The sequence below is a fragment of the Meleagris gallopavo genome, chromosome 2, assembly GCF_000146605.3.
Source record: "Meleagris gallopavo isolate NT-WF06-2002-E0010 breed Aviagen turkey brand Nicholas breeding stock chromosome 2, Turkey_5.1, whole genome shotgun sequence".
Lineage (NCBI taxonomy): Eukaryota > Metazoa > Chordata > Aves > Galliformes > Phasianidae > Meleagris > Meleagris gallopavo.
In genome coordinates this window covers 59245384-59268079 of record NC_015012.2, presented here as the reverse complement: position 1 = coordinate 59268079, position 22696 = coordinate 59245384, and the positions used below count along the sequence as shown (strand labels likewise).

At 38.6% G+C, this 22696-nt stretch overlaps 1 protein-coding gene and 1 long non-coding RNA gene across 2 annotated transcripts; one reads left to right on the top strand and one right to left on the bottom strand.

Annotated features, from left to right (window-relative positions):
* TBPL1 (TATA-box binding protein like 1) lies at positions 1–8848 on the top strand. Its single transcript, XM_003204187.4, has 6 exons — positions 1–1865; positions 2421–2503; positions 3614–3677; positions 5269–5372; positions 5459–5553; positions 7623–8848. The coding sequence occupies exons 1-6, from the start codon at positions 1731–1733 to the stop codon at positions 7691–7693; spliced, it is 552 nt and encodes a 183-aa protein (XP_003204235.1). The 5' UTR covers positions 1–1730; the 3' UTR covers positions 7694–8848.
* Positions 8849–12534: 3686 nt separating this feature from the next.
* On the bottom strand, positions 12535–19372 carry LOC100539441. Its single transcript, XR_792600.3, has 3 exons — positions 17831–19372; positions 15530–15662; positions 12535–14747 (listed from the first exon to the last, which is right to left on the bottom strand). It is a non-coding gene; the product is annotated as an uncharacterized LOC100539441 (long non-coding RNA).
* Positions 19373–22696: the final 3324 nt, after the last annotated feature.

Genomic DNA, 22696 nt, shown 5'->3' with positions numbered 1-22696 from the left:
CCCCACACATTGCCTTTGGTTTTCTCCCTCTCTTGCCATTTCTTCATTGATTTGTGTTAGTCACCTGCCTCTCCTTTTCTTATATTGGACAAACTAATAATTATAGAATAATTCTTTTAGCTGGGAGCCAGCTGCACAATAGAAAAGGTGACTGTCACAGCAGTTTATCAAGTGCATTACACACCTGCACTGTGCATTATTCTGTGTTGGCAGCGAGTTTTATTATGACATTTAGGAAGTCATAATCAGGTGGAAATGATGATAATAACATTAGTAAGTTTGTGTCTTGTAGATATGATACATAAACCAAAAGATTTATAAGATTATAAATGTGCATTGCGTCGTGTTATGTGTATGGGTGCTTTTGATACAGTCTTCTGCTTTTTCAGTGGCAGTGACCGTGTAAGGCATGTTGTGTATCTGACAGTTTTTCTTTGATTTTGGCCTTTGCTTTCTATTGGGATTCATTTGGGATGAAATTTTACTAACATTTAGATGAGTGGGCTCAAGAGCTATCTGGGATACTATTGCCTCTAACCCTCAGGCTGCTCTCTGCTTAACCTCATTCTCCTGGATGAGAACTAAGATTTTTACCTTCTTATACAAAGAAAATTCCTTAATAAGCTCTGGTATTTTTACGTAAGTCCTTTTCACTTTATACCAATGTTCTTGCTCTTTATTTCCCCCACCTTTCTCCAAATACTTCATCTGGAATTTATCTGAAATACCAGCCATCTTGGCTTTGGTGTGCTTACAGAAGTGTTGCCATCAGTTGCAGGATGGCATTGAGCAATATGCCTGCTCCCTGTCTCACAGTCGTCTTCTGGTCAAAGTGTTTGGTAGGAGCATCGCCCCTGGCATGCATAGGCAGACTGAGCAGTTCCTGGCTCCATTAGGTTTGCTGCGTGTGTGCTGGGTAGCTCTCCTGTACCTTCATAGTAACACTCATGCTGTTCCTTAGAAACATTTGATTTTCCTGTGTGCATACCGTATGCTCGTTCTGTGTTATTCCTGTGGCAGAGCAGAAGGGGATGAGAGGCTCCTATGTCTCATGGCCTGTTGCTGCCATCAGTTTGTATAGTTCACCCCATGCTCTTACATTTGGAGAATTCGGCCAAGAATGCTGGGTGAGAAGTGGGTAGGCTTTGGTCACAGACTGTCTACAGGCTGTAGTGTGTGTAACCTCTGAGTTTCAGAGTTATTCAGCTGGCTCATCCATTTCAATACAAATGATAAGCTGTTCAGAACTATCAATGTAAGCAGTGAGAGAGATGCATTTTCCTGAGACGTCTAATGACATCATCACCTCATTCCTCAGCTCATTTCTCATTTATCCTTTGAAGCTACGGAAAATGTTTTAATAAGCTTTGCGGTGTCCTAATATAGTTGCTAAGAGCTGTAACATATTTAACCAGTAGATTTAAAAATAAAATACATACATTTTATGTCTGTTAAGTCTGGCAATGTGGCTTCAAATAAGCAGCCTCCTATTTTATAGTGCACAGGATGCAGACAACCCCCCCGCCTCCCCTCCCTCCCTCCGCACACAGTGAACTTAAATGAGTCAGACTGTAGTCACTTCTGCTTCTTGTCTCATTTAAGGAGTGAGTGTATACAAGAACAGTGTTAATAGGCAATTTTCTACTGGTACACTTAACTTTATTGTTTTCATTCTCAGGATGTGATCTTCATGGTGAACTGGTGTGAAAACTGAGTTGTAAATCACCCCAATGGATGCGGACAGTGATGTTGCATTGGACATTTTAATCACAAACGTAGTGTGTGTTTTTAGAACAAGATGTCATTTAAACTTGAGGAAGATTGCATTAGAGGGAGCAAATGTGATATACAAGCGTGATGTTGGGGTAAGAGATTTAATGTAACACAGTTATCTGTTTTTACATATGTTCCTTAAGCTAAAACTTTGTGTATCTGACATCCACGTATGATAGATAGAGAAATTTTATTTCTGTAGTTATGCAGAATGCTTAACAAGTCATGTCAAATGCTGAGTCTATTTATTAAGTATAAGGTATCGGGTGAGACCTCCTATGCATTGGGATCTAGTTTGTCTCCTCCAAATTTGATTTTCTTTTCTCAGAAAATTTATCCTGATAAGGAATTAGCAGTGTGATAGTTGTGGTAATCATAACAAAAAAAAAAAATATGGTGCTGTAGCTTTCAGTTTTTGTTTTTGTGTTTTTTTTTTAGGGGAGAGTAACTTTTAATCTATCGTGTTAAGTTCAGTGCATGTTTGTTTAGCTCTTCTCAGGAGCTTATTTTGTAATTGCTGAAAGAGATGAAAGGAACAGTTCAAGACTTACAAAAATAAAGAGCATATTATTAATGTAATTAATTTTTTTTTTCTTAGTGTGAAATTGAACTAATTCCCAATGCTTCACTTTCATTTTCCTTTTTAGAAAGTATTAATGAAACTTAGAAAACCTAGGATTACAGCCACAATTTGGTCCTCAGGAAAAGTTATTTGCACAGGAGCCACAAGGTGAGTTCATGAAGATCCTTTCTATGGATGAAATTGATGTGTATTTTAAAACATAATGTTATAGATGAGTAAGTTAGCAAGAGCCAGTTCTTGCCACTGTTAAGATTCCCTCACGTTATATCACATTCTTGCCAACTAAGCATTTGGGTGGAATTTATCTATGCAGTGTCTGCCTTGGACCAAATTGAAATCTTAAGAAACATTATTTCAGCCTTCTGGAAGAACAGTCGGAAAAACTACTTTTTGAAAAAAATCCTAGAAAAAAAATCCTTGAAAACTCTCTAAGAAATATATATTTTTTTATTATTAAGCCGGAACTTGAAATCTAGAAAGGGATGATGTTTTTTAAGGAATGTCTCTTTTATTACTACATGAAAACCTACCTGAATTGAATCAGATTATATACTACTGAGGGACTGGAAAGAAGCAAGAGCAAATTTAATACAGATACAGGAACTCACTGACCTCATTAAGGCTCATTATGCTAAGTTCCTCTTAAGATATGTATCCACACTGTGGATAAGATGCAGTGATAAATTTGTATGCTTTTTGTATATGTTCTCCATCTCAAAATGGGCAATGTTTGGTCAGTACTAGCATTCAAATGATAGAGTTGTTTTTTTTTCCTCTCACCCTGCACACTATGTAACTGTACGGTAAGCTTTTCTCCTAAACTTTATGTGCTTTCTACTAGTAGGAATGTTAAACACTGCATTCTTTTCTATACCTCCAGGGAAGTTAACACACCCACTGTAAAGGAGAGTGGGATGAAAAGTAGCGACCAAGTCAGGATGGCCAAATTCAGACTGCTTGTGGTCATATTTGTCTCTTAAGAGCATTTACATATGATCAAAGTATGACTTCCACTGCAGCTCCTACTGACTTGAACTGAGCACAGAGATAGTCTTCAAAATGGTATAAAGGATTCTATTTGAATATCTAGGCAGTGAAAATAGAATGGGATATATACAGCTGGATGAAATAAAGGCTGTCCACGTGATCACACTTCATGCTTGCGTAATGGTTTATTTTACAGTCTGATTATCTGTTTAGTATGTGTGCATGTAAATATATACTTCATTAATGCTAGATTGTCTTTCTGCTTTACAGTGAAGAAGAAGCTAAATTTGGTGCCAGACGATTAGCTCGTTGTCTACAGAAACTAGGTTTTCAGGTAATTCTAATGAAAATGGAATTGCATGACTTAAGCAATGCTGGTAGACATTGTTTTTAGAAAGAAAAAATGAGGGAACTTAGCAATTCAGCAACCAGCATGTTTTCACTCAAATGCCCCTTTTGTTACAGAATACATGTTCCAGATGCTATCAAAGAGAATCTGTCTTACTTCATGGATTTGAGTTTCATTTGGCAGCTTAGAATTGTGCTTTTTCCCTGGCTAATGAACAGTATTTGTTAAATGAACCACCCACAATTGTTTCTTGAATCTTAAAATGTATTTTTCTATTCATTTGGAAGAAGTGCTGAAATGTATAAACCAAACTGTCATTTGAAGACAATTTCCTTCATTTATGGTGGAATATCAAATGCATGTCTATTTTGTTTAGGGCACATTTTAGCCTTGTTAATTACAGGGGAGGGAAATGCTGCTGTGTTGTGAGATTGCACTGCTGAAAGTAAGTCAAATGAGAAAGTCAGGGCACGAAGCTCCTCTTTTCTGGATTTAGGTTGCAGTTACCAGTCAGAAGTACTACTTGAACTGCATTGTAAGGGTTATGAATGACTCAGAGTACGAAAATGTGTTTTAAAACTTCCTGATAGTCAGTTGTGCAGTTTATCCACAATTTGTGTTTACCAGCAGGCTATCCCATTCAGGCTGTATTCAACCCAAGCAGAAGTTAGACAATTTTATTGCTAAAAATGTATGCATTAGAGCCAGGCTCTAAAAGCTGGAGCGGAACACTGGATAATTGGGAGATGAACAGTGCCTCCAGTGTAGATGCACAAAGTTTTATAATAAAGTGAGTGGTTTAAGTGGAATGTATTTTAAGGTTTAAAGTAATAGTTGACCTTTTTATAAGGTTTGTTGCTTCCACTTAAAAGTTTTGACTGAGGAATGGTAACTTTCTGTTTAATTTGTTTCAAATACACTGAAAGAAGTATTCTCCAGTGATCTTATTAATTCTGTCTATTGATCAGTGCACTTGTTTAGGTATTGTCAGTTGGCTACTTTAATGTAGAATAGCCATGAACAGAGAATTGCTAAAATGTCAGTGGTCTGTGGTAGGCTGCAGATCAAAGATTGTAAAGAAGAGGTTGCCAGAGTGGAGGTTTGAAATGAAGCAATTTTTGTCTTCTTTCTTATTCCTACCTTTAATAAAATCATTTATAGCAGTGAAACACTAAAGACACTTCTCCATATTGCAAAGGATTTTTGTAACAGTGAAACTTTTTTTTTGCTTACTTCGATATCTCATGAATTATTTTAGTTTGCTTTCAAATTTGCTGTGTTTAGGATAGTGATGAGTTGTTCCTGCATCTCATTCTTAAAGTCAATTGTACTAAAACCACATAGTACAACTGTGAAATACCTTATCCAACAACTACTGTACTATAGAAGGATAAAGGAAATGATTTGAATCCATTAAGTACTCTTTAGACTCTTAACAGAAATGCATTAATCAGATTGATCAAAGTACTATTAACTAGTATTCTTATAGTACTCTTTTAACATTTTTTGCAATGCATACATCTCTGCTTCTCTATGAATTGAATTTTTAATGACTCTTTCCTCTCTTTTTAAAAAGGTAATTTTCACAGATTTTAAAGTTGTGAATGTTTTAGCAGTGTGCAACATGCCCTTTGAGATCAGATTGCCAGAATTTACGAAGAATAACAGACCTCATGCTAGGTACGGTAGGATTTTAAAGAGTAACAGTGCTTGTATACCTCTTAAGCTTTTCTTTTTGAGTTTTGACCTCTTATTTTGTTTTCTAGTTATGAACCAGAACTTCATCCTGCTGTGTGCTACAGAATAAAAACTCTCAGAGCTACCTTACAGATTTTTTCAACTGGCAGTATCACAGTTACAGGTATTTTGATGCTGTAAATATTTAACTTGTTGGGAATATTTAACTTCAGGGACAGTTAGTTAGGAAAAGATGATGTTCAAAATAGTCAAAATGTATGTTGAGTAGATGGAGTGGATTTTGTTTCCCAGTGCTTTCATCTAAATTGTTTCAGAGCCAAACTGCCAGAGGAGTTACATAGAAAATGTTATGATTGATAGGCTTAAGAATTACCTTGAGTGGACAAGGTCTGGGGGCTTCATTTGTTTTTGTATGTTATTTTTTCCTTTTTTTTTTTTTTTAAATCTTCATAATACTGTAAGTTACACTACATACAGCATTGACAGCCCTTTCATAAATCTATGTTTCCAAGCTTTGGATTTATAGAAACATGGAATAGAGCATAGCATTTTGTCATTACTGAATATGGCCGATGTTTATAGTGCTTCAGACTTCTGCTCTCTTCTGTTGAAGCTCAGCTGGAAGAGAACTGCTACCTGGATTACAGGCACCATGACTTTTCCCAACTGTGAGAAAAATCACATTTTTAAGGAGTACCTATTAAAGTAGTATAGAACCAAATAACACTTTATTTCAGTTCAGCTGGAATTCTGTCTTGTGGTTGTTAGAGCTCAGCTAGGGATATCAGAAATTGTGTAGAGATTTTTATTTTTCTCTTAATTTCCTAACAAATACCCAGACTTTGTGGGAAATATTTATCACAAGATTTCAAGAGAATTTTATTTTTGAGTAGACAAACTCCAGACTTTTTAATCTGAAGACATACTGCTAAAAAGTATTTCAGGATTGAAGCATGTATTCTGAAATGGTTGAACTAGAAATTAGATTTAAGATAAATTGGAAGCTCGAGCATCCCTGAAGTCTTACAAGACTCAGTGCATCACATCATCTTCTTAATGAGATTTAGCCTTTCTGTAAGTTTGTGTCTACTCATAGGCTGCTTCCTGAAGGCTGTCTCTTCAGCTTGTGTTTGTACAGTAGCAGACAACTTAGAGAAAGGTGCAGCATCTGTCTAGAAGGTGGAGAATGTTAAAGGCTTTCACCTAAGCTTAAGTGAACATTTAACTCAGTTTGCTAAGTTTGAAAACACAAGAATAATCCTGGTCTACTCCATTTTCTTCCTAACTTAGCTTATGTGTTAAAACAGTATTTCCCAAATTACATAAATAAGACGTAACCAATAAGTAGTTTATTTGTGATTTTGGGGTGCCATTTTGAATGGTTCTCTGTACTTGAGATTAACTTCTGAAGTCCAAAAAGGCAGTAAAAAGAAATTGACTTCTTAGGCATTGAAGCACATGAGAAATAGCTGGTGATGCAGATAAATGAAACCAAACTTCTATCCAATATGAATTTCTTTTGGCATGTTCATGGCTTGTTCATTTATGACCTCAATTGTTTGTTTGTGAAAAAGAGTCTAGTACTATTAGAAAGCACTGGTACTTCATTTTCTTTCCTCAAATGTTGATAGATCAGATACAACAGCTGCTTCATTCTGAGATAATAATCACTCTCTGGCTTGCAGATGTCCTGAGATGAATGATTGGAGCTATTTGCAAAATCAAGACTGAAAAATTTTCAAAGATAAATTTGCTTGAAATATCCTTAAGTTAAATCCAGTGTTATTTAGCAATAACTTTTGTATGTGTCTATTTAAAAGAAGAATCAAGTGTAGCCAGGTGATACAAATCTGGGTAGTGCAAATTCCTAGAAGAGTTGTACAAGTAAAATTATTTCCTTTATTTCTGACACTCAGCTGCTACAATCTTCCCTGGGCTGACTGATTAAGAAATATGACACTTGTAAGGAAATTAATAGTGTTTATTTGTAGTCTAGCCATTGGCCAGAGTGGAACATCTTACAAAAGAGAGACTCTAATGTGGAAGCTGTAAGTAGAAGTGATGGGAGGAAAACATTCTTAATTTGGGAGAAATTATTCTTGTTTACAAAGTAAAGTTAAGGTAGCTAAAATTGTTAAAAGACAATTGTTGTTTTAATTTGTGATGGTCTGATTTATTTCTCTTCCTATTGCCTTTTTTTTTTCCCCCCCTTTTTTATTTAATACATCTCAGGGCCAAACGTAAAGGCTGTCGCCAGCGCTGTGGAGCAGATTTACCCCTTCGTGTTTGAAAGCAGAAAATAAGTTTTATAACTCACCACTTGATGGTTAGGTTTCCTAACCAAGCACCTTTAAAGACTGCTGCACATTGGACTAAAAGCAAAAAGGAAAACTGGACCAACTATAGCAGAAGAATACAGACTTTTCTCTTGTTCATGGCCACAGTATAAACTCCAGTCCTTTTGGATTTTACTCTTAACAGTGCTGTATTGTAAAAACAGAAGTTTACAAGATATGAAATTGCTGCTTTTAAAAAGACATTCTATTTATTTTTGCAGTAATTTCTGTGTATTCATAAGCAAAGCTGTCACGATGTGCACTACCTTAAAAACTTTTTTTTTTAGTTTGAGCTTGTGTTTTATTTGTGAATAGTCTTTTACATTTTTGTATGCTGAATATTGGGCACCAAAGAAGCTGTAAAAGTTATCTTTTTCACCTGATGAATGTGCACAAATAAAAGTTTGGAAAATATTTCTCTTCATACCTGTTCTGTTATATTCCTTTCCTTTTTTCTATTACATTAAAATTGTATAGTTGCAAATTAATTTGAAACAATGTAAGATGGTCTTTTGCTGATAACTTCTGTTTCTATTTGTAGTATGTGTAAAATTTTGTGTGTGGGTTAGATCGAAATCTATAGTAGTTACATATGTTTATCTGAAGATGAAATTTGGTTTGTTCCCAGTTCGCTCAACTACATGCCAGATCAAGTATTTTCTTGCTGTTAAGAGAAGACATTTCTAAATAATGGAAATCTTCAACAGGTGTTTTGCTGTAGATGATGAGGAAATCTTACCAACTAAAGAAGCTATCATAGAAAAATCAACCACCTTGTACACCTACTGGATATGAAAGGAAACAAAAGTTACTATGTGAGCCTCCGTGTTTTGGAAAGCATTACACTTCAACTCAAGAAAACTAATCCAGTCCCAGCCTATTGCTTAATGACAAACATAGGCCTTTTCTGCACTCAAGTTACTATATAATGTTTTCATGACAGGAGCTGCCAACAAGCAAAGAAGCTTGATTCTGGCATGTATTATTGGTATGAATCTTGGACATGGAAGCCAGTAGATGTTTCTCTCAATAAGTGCACATTTGAAGCAGAAGAGAGGTGAATGCTTAAAAGAAACTGCAAATGCTACTTTTAAAAAATTAAAATAAATATGTATAAATGTATGTATGTCTTTTTTCCCTGAATGAAGACAAGTTTAACACTACAGCTTGTGCTGCAAGTAACGTGTGATTGTGTGGGTCCTGCAAACTGAACAATTAACTGTTGCTATACTAGAAATCACCTGTTGTGGAAGGAAAGTGGCAGAATATACTGAAAAAGTAAATGCCTAGTATAATGCATATTGTCTGTCTGAGAGGTGGTATAGAAGTTGGGTATCTGCTGTGTCTCCATGCAGAAGTTATGGAAGGAGCTGTTTATGAAGTGCTCAATCGTATCCTTCAGAACAACAGTGATATACTCATAAAAGCCTTTTTTAGATCAGTGAAGGTAAGAAAGCAAGGGATTCATGACTATGAAATACTAAATAGAGTTCCACAGTCACAGAACTCTTGTTAAAATATATGCAAAGGAACGCTTGCTATGTATGACCTGTCCAGTTAGTATAGAAGACAGCGTGGACCACAGCACTCTTGACAGTATTTTTGTGAAACATCGCAGCAGTGAACAATCAACTATTAGGGAACACTAAACTTGTATTAGTATGATTTTTAAAAAAGGCATTTGAACAGTTAACAAAATTGTATGAGGTTTTCAGTAACAAAATATATTGCTACACTGATGTATGAGAATTTGGCTGCTGTAACTACAGTACCTACAGTGGGTAAGGTGTGGCTCTTTCAGATCAAATCTTGAAAGACTTGAATGATACCAGTGTAATTCTGGAGCTTCTTTGAAGCATGTATGTCTCCTAAATTTGTCTATGAAGAAAGAAAACTTTTTCTAATTAACACCATTATGTAGTAACAAATCCACCTCTTGTAGGAAGAAAAAGGTGTAATAGCCCACAATGTACTGTCTAGCTGGGCTAGTTAGCTCAGTTCATTAGTGTGCCAGTGGGTTTGAGTGATTAATGGGCCATATGTGATTTTCTGTAGCAATGATACAGCAATATTGGGTACAGGGATAGATTGGGAGAGGAGTGGCTAGAAAGCAGCTCAGCGGGAAGGGACCCGAGAGTGCTGGTGACAGCAGGCTCAACATGAGTTAACAACCAAGAAGATAGCCTGTGTTTTGGGGACACTAAACAGCGTAGCCAGATAGTTAAAAGAGATTCTCTTGCTTGTTTAGCACTGGTGTGGCCTCATGTTTATTATGTTCAGCTCTGGACTGCACGATATAGAAATGATGTTAAGGTCCTCAAAATCATTCAGAGGAGAGCAGCAAAGCAGGACATGCCTCCCAGACCTGTCACCTATGAGGATAAGCAGGTAGTACTTGAGTTGTCCAGTCTAGAGAAGAGGAGGCTCAGAAGCAACCTCTCCCTGCTCTCTGCGGCTCCCTGAGGATGGTAAATGCACAGGGAGGTGGTTGATGCCCCACACCTGCCAGTGTTCAACATGAGTTTGGATAATGCCCTTGGTAACTAGCTTTTGGTTAGCCCTGAAGTGGTCAAGCAGCTGAAGGATGTGATTTTTTTTGTAGGTATCTTTCAACTGAGGGACCTATTCTAAAATAGGAATAGTTTCTTAGTTTCATGCTAATTTAGTTTTGTTTGGGACCCTAAAAACAATCATTAAGCCGAAAAGCACCTTAGCAAACCTGCAGACAGGGTAGCACTGAGAAAGAGAATGATAGAAATATATATTTCTATCTTTTATTTACTATCTCCAAGGGAGACTCAGTCTGTTTGTGACAAACACATTCTAAAACCACAGATGATGAAGGTGGTGATGTACACTCATCTTCAGAGATATCACTGTGTTCCCAGTCACTACTGGGAAACTGCAGGTCCCAGCCGTGAGTTGCTGATGCTGTTTATTTCTGTACACACAGACACAATGCCTCTCCTCACATTTAAGTTAAACCTGTCAGTCAATCAGCTCTTCCTCAATAGCCTTGGTTTCCATAGTTCTACCTGTTTTCGCCTAGAGTCTCCAGTTGGATCACACACAATTTCTGCACAGTGTGCAGCTGTAGCACTAGCAGTGCCATAAGAAGTCTATTTCACATTCCTTCGAGAGAACAGCCAGTTCTATTTATACAATCTACTAAGGACTCGTTTCTGCAGCAGAATGAGAACTGACTCACTGCTAGCTTTTGAGTTGTCATGGCCACTAGATCTTTAACTGCATGTTCTGTTCCCCGTTTTTGTCATTCACTGACTTATAGTTAGACAGCATAACCAGAGAAATTTGCATTTACCCTTCTGCAATTACACTGTTGTTTTTTTTTTTTTTTCATAGCCTCTCAGAACTTTGCTAAGCTCTGAGTTCTAACACAGTCCTTCTCACTTTAACACTGCCTGCAAATTCAATAAGCACATTTGTTCTGTAATCTACTCTGCTAATCAAGTCAGTGAATAATTCTAGATCTTCAGAAACTTTTTAGGTTGTCCTTCAGAGGGATGTGATGCATAAGATGCCTCTTTTTGCCCCGTTGCAATGCTATAATGGGATGGAAAGTATCACAATAACAGCAGGGTGGCAAAGTCTTTAGCTACAGCAAATGAGAACAAGCCCAAATACAACAAACACAGAAATGAAGGAAAAGAGCTCCCTACCTTCAGAAGACCTCAGATAGGCAGGTATCTCCAGTAAACAATGCTCTTGACTCCACTGCCAACCCTTAAATGAGGTCTGGGAAGGGGTAGATCCTGGCTCCACCCCTTCCAGTCACTGAGGTGCATTACATTCACCTGAGCTCCCCTGGGTTAGCCCTGCCTTCCCACCAGGTGCTCAACCAGTTTCAGGCCGTGACTTAGCATTTCTGCTACACTTGTATTTTAATAGTTAGCTGGAAGTTGTAACTCTTAGTTCTGTGTCATCAGATGTGCAGGCTTAGTTATAAAAGAGAGGCATAATTACGGCTAGATTTACAAGGCTATGTAAGTCTACATCTACAGGACTACAATTAAGACTAAAGCCGTAAGGAGTAAAAAAGCCCTTGACCTCAGAATGTTACCTTTAGAGGTACCTGAAACTGTTAGAGTCTGCAATTAAACAATGTTGGAACTATGCCTTCTTCAAAAATACTAGATTTTTTACTTATTTATTTCTGCACTGAATGTTTGTGTGTGGGGAAAGCTCACAAAAGCTCACCATGAAGCCAAAATCTCTGTCTCTGGGGAGACAATTCCCATGGTATATTCCAAGTTAAATTTATTTTTGCGATAACACAGAATTTGTTACAGCAGAGATTTATTTTGGAAGCTGTGATGCTCAGCAGGATTTTACAGAAGCCCATTGCACTTGGTGTGATGTAATAGAAATTATAAGCCAGTGTGGGCTTGGATCGTATGTGCAAAAGTATGTTCAGCTATCCAAAAGCAATACCAACCAGAGCAAGTAATGCTATTGGAAGCACTGACAATCACTGTCGAATCACAGATGCAGGAATTTCCTGCAATGTGCTGCCACTAAAGCAACATTTTATTCCTTGATTTAATCTCAGATGCTTGTTAGTATAGGAATGAATGTGATAAAACACTAGCATATTTGAAAGACTACCAGAATTAGCTGAAGATGTCTTACAAGGCTGGTTTAGTACAATGCACATGAATGAAATGCAGCCACCAGCAGGTGGAGAGGTTTCAGTAGACATCAGTGCTGAACAACATGGAAGTTGCCAACACACAGAATTCAAAAGATGGTGGATCCAGTCAGGTGTTTGTTTGTTGGTTTGGTTGTTGTTTTTTTTTTGACAAGATGACTTGCCAAGTGTTTAGAACAAATGGTGTAACTAGTAGGTTTTATTTAAAAAAAATGCCAGTGTTGATGTAAAAAAAAAAAAAGTGTTAAAGTATTAGCAGGACTGTAGTAGCTGTTTACAGGTGCTTGAGAACATCTCCCAGATCTTTTGCTTTTTTCCTAGTGCTTAGTAGGCTTCACACACACTCGTTAGGCACTACACGGCACCAACAGTTTAGCCAATATTTTAATATCTTTGCATTTCAATATAGAATGTTTTGTTGTTCTTTTTCTCCAGTAATAAGGCACTAGTGTTTGTCAAAACTATTCTTCACTGTGGCTCTAACCCAGCTACCCTTGCATTGTTATTCTGTGACTGAGCTTTCACAAATTTTGCATCATTTTTGTGACTATTTGAAGTAGACACAGGAATACACTTACCTTTGTCACTGCTGCAGTGTTGAGTAAACTGTTACTGGTGCAGCTAGGAAAATGCAAGGAGACTCTTAGCTGCAGGATCTCTTCTATGCAGTGGCAAAGATGCCTCTTCTAGCAGCTTGTTATTTATTGGGACTGTAGTGCTCAGACAAAATTCTAGGCAGGTCTTCATTTTTTACTGGAAAATTCAAAGTAATGGAAACAAAACTTTTCCACATCTATGGGAAAGCTGGAAGTACATCTGGTCCAGAGTGGAATTGGAACTTGGGATGGGAATCCTGTACATTATTACCAGCTTGGCTAATCTTTCAGCAATGAGAACCTGAAGTCCTTGAGCTTACTCCTTCTGGAGGAGACTTCACCCTGAATCACCTCAAACTTAGGTGCACGGCCCCACTGTTTGTGTAGCCTGTGTGTGCTTCTTGCTTCTTAAGGACTATGTCAGTAGTACTTACATGTACCTTTACTGGAAGATTTTACTTAATGTTTGATGTGTGTGCCCTAATCTGTATCTTGCTGAGCCTTATGTGCATCAAGATTTTTGATTGTTTTAGATGACACTGGATCTTCACAGTTAAAAATCCTGTGTTGTGATGACCACTTGCCTGATCTTTGTACAAAAAGTCCGACAGGATTTTGACACTAGTTCCCTAAAAGCTTACAGTGTAAGAAAGTTGTGGCATAGATTTGGCCAGTAGATAGCTAAAGTCCTGAGGTAGCTAACTTTCTAGTGACTTCGGTAAATCATGACCTTGGTGTCAATAGTTTCTTTTCAGGTTTCGAACACACGCTAACTGTATGAATAAGTGTTCTCCTCTAGAATTACAAAATTAATGTGTAAATGTGTGACAGTCTCAGAATCTGATCAGAATTGATTCAATCTATCCAGGAGTAGAACTTCACCTTGATTGTTAAGTTCCTTTAGTGCAGAACATGGTCAGGTGGTTTTAATGCTATGAGACAGTAAATAAAATGGGATCATGTGGATAGTCCAAAGTAGTATCAGTACTCCAGCTGACCATGTCAGTCTTACTTCCTCTATTAAATGCTGAGAGAAATGCCACTATGTGGCTGCTGAGACAGTCAGTATGCTTTTAAAGTGTTTGCAGGTTCTTGGGCCATTTACTTATCTGCTAATAAGTATAAATCTACTCATCATTCTATGACAGTTCATTAACCTTTTAGGAAAAAATAGACTTATTTCATGGGAACCATACAGCTAACCCTTTATAAGGCTGGTTCAGTAATTTAGGATACATTTGGTGAGAAATAACAAAGAGTTGGAGTGACATAAGTCTTTGGCAGTCTTCTCCTGTGAGACAGATTCTTCCTTCTCCTTGGCACCCAGTAGCTCCTTGCAGCTCTGAGCACTTGGTGAGTATAGATAACAAAGACTGTGCACAGCATTCTGGCTTCCATGCACCTCCTGTGTGTGTCAAAGTAACCTAGGGGAGGTGAGGGATTCTGGTTTGAAACAGATGGAGCCTGGTGTTCCAATGAGTTACAAACTACAACAATTTTTAATGCTGGCCATAAACTACCATTGAAAGAAGCTCTACTAAGAAATAAGAGAGAGATTATCTTGTGTATAACAAAGATACCATGTGTCCCATTGTAGTGTCAGTATTAATTTTTCTCGGAGTCAGTCTTTTGGCAAAGGCTGCCTTGGTTGCCTCAGCTCTAGTAGAACTGTTCTTTCTCCCTGTTGGGTAGTTCCACCGGCATCAGCTTCTCCCTGCGCTGGCTCATCCAGCACAAGCGGGTCTTTGTGTATTTACTGGAGAATTAAAAAAAAAAAGATAAATAAATAAATAAAAATTGCTATTGAGTGTCAGTAGAACACGTTGCATGGGAGGACTGCCCCCAGTCACCACCACCACCCCCACAGGCTTTGCAAGACCCATGCCCCGGGCCACTGCCAGAAGAGTGTGGGAGCTATGCTGTCTTTTGACTTGGGGCTGGTAAAAAAAGTAGGTACACATCCTCTTTGGGCACATTATAGGAGTCTGCTTTGTTTAGATATATGTATATATATATGTACACACACACACATATATATATATATTCAATTGCTAAAAAGAACTGAAAAGGATGGGGGAGATTACGAGCACCACACTAATAATAAAAATTGAGTCCACAGGGCCACTAGACTAAGTAAACACATGCAAAAAGCTCCCATCTAATAAAGCTACACAAACTTACATGGAGGCTTGAAGTACTGGAGACAGGGTCATTGTCCCTCCCTTTTCCTGACTGCAAGTCAAGACATACAACCCAAATGGGAGAGCAAGGCTCCCTCCTCCTCAAAATGCCACTCAGCAAATGTGCTTGGGAGTCAGGCAGTCATTAGTGTTGCTGGAAACCACCATCCCTTCTGGGTCAGTCCTCCCACAACAACAAAGCGTTTACTTTGCCAGATGGACTAGCATGTGCAAGCTCAAGTTTTGAAAAAACATGACTTTTCCAAAAAAATATCAGTATTCCCTTTTTGTTAGTACACATCACTGAGAGGCTTTGTCTCTCTGGCATCATAGGGATGCAGTCACGCTTTGTACTTACTCTTTAGCCAATTCCATGGATATTTGCTCCAACGAGCATCCTTTCGTCTCTGGTATAAACAAAATAACAAAAGCCAGGGATGCTAGGCTCATTACTGTGTAAATGAAACACACCCAGGACAAGCCAATAAGCTCTATAAAGGAAAAAAAAGAATTCTTTACTTTTCAAATATTACTTTTTCTTTTTCTGCTGCAATCTTTCTATAGGATACAGCCCCAAACACACAGATGTTAGAAAACATTTAGACTGTTATTCTTGGCTTTTTCATTTGTGCCTGGCTATAACTTGAAATGTTTTTGCTTTTTCAGTCTTTATGGAAAACAAACAAACAAACAAACAAACAGCTAAGCAACCCATATTGACCCATTTAGCATAAACCCATTGATTTATTTTGTTTGCTGTCACTTTGGATAGAAACAGTGAGCAACCATTGTTGCTGTTTCATGCCAGGGCACTGGGGGTCACAAGCGTCTTGAAATTCCACCCTTGTCTGGTTTTTTGCAAATTCTTTCATGAAGCAATAAGAGCATTTTTCACACTGAGGCAGTTGTCTCAGTTAATCTCACCAGGCTGTCAGTTCCCAGCATTTCTGCTGCAAGCTGTGGGTTCTGCATCAAAAGGAGACCAAAACATAACTCCTAATGGGGCCAGCTAAAAACTCAGTTTTTGTGGTTTGATTTTTGTGTTGGTTTTTTGTTTGTTTGTTTGTTTGTTTTTTTGAGTTTAAGGGGGCAGAGAGGACCTCAGGCTGAAGGAATGGATTCTGCCACTACTGTCATGTTTTTGGAAAGCTCACCTCATACAAGCTTCTGTATAGATAGGCCCTTAGTGTTCTTCCCTGTTAAAACTAAACCAGAATGCTGAGACACTTGTCAGTTCTATCATGAGCTAAAAATTGCAGCTGAAGCTTCTGTTCTAACTGCTATCTTACACATCAAATACCTGCTGGCCATACTGACCTCCACATAAATTTGTCTGAAGACAGATTTTCCAGTTCTTACTTTCTACCCCAGACTAGGAACTTGTAATTGCATATAGTTACACTTTCAGAAACCCTGATCACATCCGCTAAACCAGCAAAGTTGCTGTGGATCTGCATTCACCGTAACTGAGACCAGAGCAATAGCTACGTATGCGTTAACAAGTAGTGCTGCATGACAGGAAAGTAATTCCAGGTCAACTAGTATTCAAGATACACATCGTCTGATTTCAGGAACATCTCCTTAGCTCTAGTGTGGCCCAAGGTCTGAACACATACTGGCAGATAGAGAGCATTCATGGTGCATTTTCCCATTTGGTTTTGTTGAAAAGCAGTTCAGGACTGCTCTGTGATGGAGATCAAAGTGTCACAAGCGTAGACAACTGGAAAAATTTCTTCTGAAGAAGCTAAAGTGCCAGTGTAGACACACTGAATTTAACCTAGCATATTTTGCCCTAGTTCTGATAAAAGAGAACTTTTTCTCTCCCTCTCTCAGAAAATGCCAATGTGAAACTCATTTTAGTCATAGATCACACTTAATTTAAATATTCAATTTAAAAATATATCTAACAGGATGAAATCACCTCAACTTTTTGTGGGTCTGATAACAGTTGCTTGCCTGCCTCTTCATCTGTTGCTGAATTATGTAAAGTAAATTTGGAATCTCAGTTCTCTCATATAGTTTGACTTTCAGCCCATATTTTCTTCAGAGAAAAATTGTAAACCAAAATTTGCAAAACTTCCTATGAAATTAAATTAGAAAAATATTTGCCAATCAATGAATTTCCAAATTGGCATTTAAGCCTTTCACTTGATTATAAATTATACTATGACAATCTACTTTCTTGTATTAAAACATGAAACACTTTTACCTTCCAAAGACACCTTTTTCTAAATGAAATTTGCTCAAAGTCAGGATAATCCTGCAAAAAAAAGATTGATTTCTATAGAATGTTCTCTTTTTTTTTCTTTTTTTTTATGAGGAAAACTATGTCTGATCCAAAAAGCTGTGATTTAATATAAAGCAGAACTTTCACTGACTTCAGAAGGAGCAGGGCTAAATCCTAAATATCATATATTTTCATTTTACTGAGGAAATGGCTTTTTTTAAATGGTCTGTGGGAGACACAGAATTGCTACAGGCAGACTCAGAAAGGTGTGGAGGAAACTAACATAGCATCAACATAGAGCACCCAAGTAAGTCTCTGAGTTTGGCTCCTGGGCACAGTGGGTGCAATTTCAGCAGCATTGTTTGCATAGTTGAGTCTTCTGTTATGTCCATAAGGAGAATATCAGCTCAGGAGAACACAGAGAAATCTTACCAGTCACAGTCAGAAATGTCAAGGAAATGAGAAGGTTTATTCCCCAGTTCATGCTGGATGTCAAAGCCATGGCCCGTCCCCTGATCCCACCAGGGAAAATTTCACTCAGGACCAGCCAAGACACTGAAATGGAAGAAAAAATAAGTAAAATATCTTTGAAAGGATGACTTGGTATAAGTTCAGATGGCTTCAATTGGAGCCACCTGGCAGAATAAGGCAGTTTGGGGGATGCTAGGCGTGCATGGGCCCAGCCTCATGAGGGCCCACCCTGAGCAGTACCAGTGATGGGAAGGAACATTGTCACCTTCCAGACATTACCCAGGAAATAGGAAAGGCTGGGAGGTAAGTGAGCCCTGACAGCACATCTGCTCATGAAAGGGAGCACTATAAACAACTCAGTGACATAATGCTGATGGGGCTGGGGCAACAAATCAAAGAAATCCCAGGCTTTGGAGCAGTACTGGGTGTTTCTTCCACCTTATAAATCAGCCCACCATGCTGAGGGAAGTTCACTCTTCCAGCTCTCTGCTATGAATCAGTGAGGGATAAATGAAGGCAGACGTCCTGATTTTTGGCTCCTTTGTATCACACCATAATGTAAGTGACCTCAGTGCTTGTGTTTCTGGTCGATAAAAAATTAATTCAGTCATATAGAGCTGGCTGAATAGCAATCTTGGTGGCACGAAAAAAAAAAATGACACCACATTTTTGCACCATTCCTCGTTACTAAAACAAGGATTAAAACAAACAACTCAACTTCTCTAGCTCATAAACAAGATGCATTGTCTCAAAGTTGCTTTGTGGAGACGTCGTAGGCTAGCAGACAACCAGCAAAAGGGCAGAGAGGTACATGCAGACAAACTGTATCTTCGGATCCTTGGACATTATAGGTTGGTTCTCTGATATATGCTTTCTGCAAGATAACAGATGGACACACATACTGGGCAGTCTTTAAGTTATATTGAGAAACCTGACTTTCTGTGGCCAAGCATGTGTCATGCTGTGTTGTCCTTTTGGATGATTGCAGGGTTCTTCTGTGATTGAGGTGAGGAGTGTATGAAAGGAAAATGCTGTGGAAGAGACTATAAAGGACCAACTGAAAGGGAAAGAAACCTGAGCCTTAACTCAACAGAGTAGATTCCAGCAATCTCAAATTTAGATCTCTTTGTACCACAAATTCAGTAATAATTTTTGGAGCTGACTCAGATTTATTTAGTTATTTAGTTTTATGGAGAATTACAGTGAGCTTCCCTCTCATGCTGGGATCCTCTTGGCACAGTGGGGATATTAGCCCAAGTATAGGAGCAACATTCAAGTCCACAATGCGCGAGAACCTGATGCTGTTACAGAGACACATGGGCATCATACAGTGAAAGCTGTAGAAAGACTTCTATTTTGCTGACTTGAATCACAGCAAATTCAATACAATCTGCTGAGAAGGCAAACTTTCATCTAAATAAATGATTTAGTCTAAAGTTCTATGTGATTTCTACAAATAATGAAGGGGAGGGGCAAGTAAAAAGAAACCTGGCATCTGAAGCAGATATTCTTCACTGTCAGGCCAGCTTGTCTGGCTCCTGAACAAAGTCAAGCCTTAGCAATGCATGACAACCTTGCTGCTGTGCTTTGTGCCGCTTCAGCATCAGGGCTGCTGAAGCACAGATCGTTAGCCATAACAATACAACACATCACCGCAGGAAGTGCCAGCCACAAAGCAACAGAGAGCAAGCAGGGTGCAATACGTTATTTCTAGCAGTAGGTAACCAGCCTGTGGGCTTCATTACCATAGGATATCATTACAGCCAGAAGCTGATAAACACCGGAGAAATTGATTATACACCAAGACTGGCAAAGAAAATATTCATAGTGCAGGGTTAAAACAGACTCTGAAATAATTCAGATTTTTTTTCTGCAGGGGATAAGCCAATCTCCAGATGACAGGGTTAGGAATAAACCTTTTCCCTGAGAATTTTGCTCTGTTTTTGTTCATTCAAGGGCTTTCTTGCATTCAAGCACTTGACAGTGCCTGCTTGCAGAGGCCCTGAAGGTGGACCATGTTCCATTTCTGCCTATTGGGCAAACTCTGAGCTGGGTGAGCATGAGGGTCTGCATTGTACCACAGCTGAAACTGCAATGCTTCAGCAGCCACAATGCCATGCATTTTTTCAAGGATAGGTTGTCTATTTCTGTCTTAATGTGATTCATCTATGGGGCTGAAACGTGATGTTTTCCTGTTAAGAAAACCAAATTCTTGAGCATTTGCATCAGCTAGAATAGTGTTTAGACATTATTATTTCAACAATCTATTTAGTTCAGGAAGGCTTACCAGATCTGTTCTTCACGTCTGCTAATGGTAGCTGCTTCCTCTGGCATGCCTCTGACCTCTGCTTAACTGGCTAGGAGTGGAGAGGTTTATTTCCCCGAGAGAAATAGCAATTGTAGAAATCTGACACTTATTACATTCTGTTTATCCCCTTCCCCAAGCTGAGGCAGCGATAACAATCGATTTTTTGCTTTTAGCACCTCTCCGGGATTGTTTTTACTATTTGTACTGTTGCCAAAAAGCAGCAGCTGCTGTAGGTACAGAGGGATGTGGCTTTCTCTTGGGGAGCCGGGAACTAGGCTCTGCTCCCAGTCACAATGGCTGCTGCTACCTTGTGCATGCAGCCCTCAGAAATTTAACCTGGACGCTCCCATAGTCTCCGCAGAGAGAACTGGCTTCTGTGCTTCCACCAACCTAAGCCGTTGCATTGTACAGGGGAAAACAGCCCTTGTTTGAAACCAGGGTCCAAATAATATCCCCTCCCATCACCACCACCATCACCTCTCTGTCTTCTAGGGAATCCAGCATTACTGCAGAAAGACACTGCAGTAAGAACCACACTGCACACACACAACAGTTTTCAGTGACTGATTCAGCAGCCCCAGCTGCTCTTGGTGGAATAGATGGGGAAAGAGCTGGTGCCTTCCAGTTCAGGTGGGATAAGAAGTGAGGCTCTGAGCCCAGCAGGAATCTCTGTGCAAGAGGATTTGTTCACGCAGAGGCTGCATGTAGCACTCACCTCATTGACCTGTGGGGAAATTGTACAACTGACTGATCTCTTTTGGCAAAATCTGGAGGAGAAAAACCACCCACTGGTGATTTGTGGATGTGGTTAATTCAAAGAAAATATTGGTCTGCATCAGCAGGATTTTAACTGTTCCAGTATCACAGAAATTCCAAGCACTGAAGTTCCTTACACACATGGGAAGAGCAGAGGATGCAAGTACAACACAATCACTTGATGGATTGGGACATTAATCTCTATACAAAGTACAAGAGACTGTAAAGGAATAATAATTATAATGATGGTGGTGGAAGATTTCACCTAGTCCTGTTCAGACTGCATAAACTGCAAGACGAGGTACATTGCTGGGCCTACATTTTATATGGCATAGATTATGGTTCCTTTAAGCAATTTGTCTGATAATTAATGAGAGAATAAAAATGAATCGTGTTTTAAAGTTGAGCAGTTGTTCAAGGTGTAACTGTCCCAAAGATGCTCTGTTTTACTGGCTGTAACATTTCAAAATCAAAATCAAAAGTATTGTAGAAATGAAAAGAGCCTATCATAATATTTTGTTTCAAAAGGAGAACGATATTAGAAAAAGCATGATTTCTGTAAGGAAGTTAGCAGGGCTATTGGAATGAGTGCTTTAGTGGTGGTATGGAGAATGTTTGTTACCTGATTAGAGTCTTAAAAGATTGATACAACTGAACAAAATTAAAAGAAATAGCACAGTAAAACAACTGAATGAAGAAAGCTGTTAGAAATACAGTAGTGCCTCCCATAAATGTCATACCCCACTTGGACGTGCTATGTGCAGGTTTGGTGAGCTCAGAGCTATAAGTGCTGCATTGAAAGCTGTGGAATTGGCCCTGAACATGGCAATTAGGCAGATGAGGACTCCAGCTTAGAAAACAGTGAAAGGAAATAGACCTGAAGTTTATAACATTGTGAATGTGAACAGGAGAGAGGTTTACATTGCTTTTTAAAAGACACAAACCAGGAAAAAATGAGTGAAGTCAGCAGTAACAGCTGTTAGGGGAGACAGGAGGATGTGTTTCTCCTGGCAGTGCTTATTTTAACTGCAAAGCTGGCTTGCACAGGATGCTTCATATGTGAAAAATATTATTGAGTTAAAATGACGAAATGCTGTATATTAAAACAATATTTCCCTATGTGTGTGGAAAAGGATCCATCAGGACTGTCAAACAACAGTAGAAATAAATCTCCAGCATTGTTCTCGAAGACCCAGAAAGACTTGCTGTGCATGTTTCAGGTGCCTTCTTTTTATATGCTCCCTCAGCACCTGCTGCTGGCTGTAGCTGGAGATGGGTAATGGATTGAGAAGCCCTTTTGTTTGAGCCGATGTAGACAATATAATAAGCTTTACATTAGGGCCATAAGTAAAGAGGTCTCTTAGACCCTTGTGTGATTTCTTCCTTATTCTATTTATGCAGTACGTAATAAATAATAATAATAATTTAAAAAAAATCTCAGACTTACTTCAGAGAAGCAGAAACATCTGAGAATATCTAAGCAATGCTGTGAGATTGAGATTGCTCAACATTCAAGATACATGAATGAAAAATGTCCTTGTTTTGTCCTCATCCCTGCCAGGAGGTAGAAGCAAATTGGAAACTGCTCTGCAGCTCTCATTAATGAAATATTAGATCCATTGCTATTCATTTACTGCCTAGCATTTTTTTTCCTTTCCTGTACCTGTATTCTGAGAGATCAAGATCAATGTGGTGAAATTTAGAAGCAGCTGTTAGAGTTGTTGAAAGAATTCAAGTTGCTGAGATACAAACCCTGGAAAGAG

Coding starts and splice junctions, on each gene's coding strand:
- TBPL1 (XM_003204187.4), top strand. CDS start 1,731: ATGGATGCGGACAGTGATGTTGCATTGGACATTTTAATCACAAACGTA. Junction 2,504..3,613: donor ATTTGCACAGGAGCCACAAG/GTGAGTTCATGA, acceptor TCTGCTTTACAG/TGAAGAAGAAGCTAAATTTG. Junction 3,678..5,268: donor TACAGAAACTAGGTTTTCAG/GTAATTCTAATG, acceptor CTTTTTAAAAAG/GTAATTTTCACAGATTTTAA.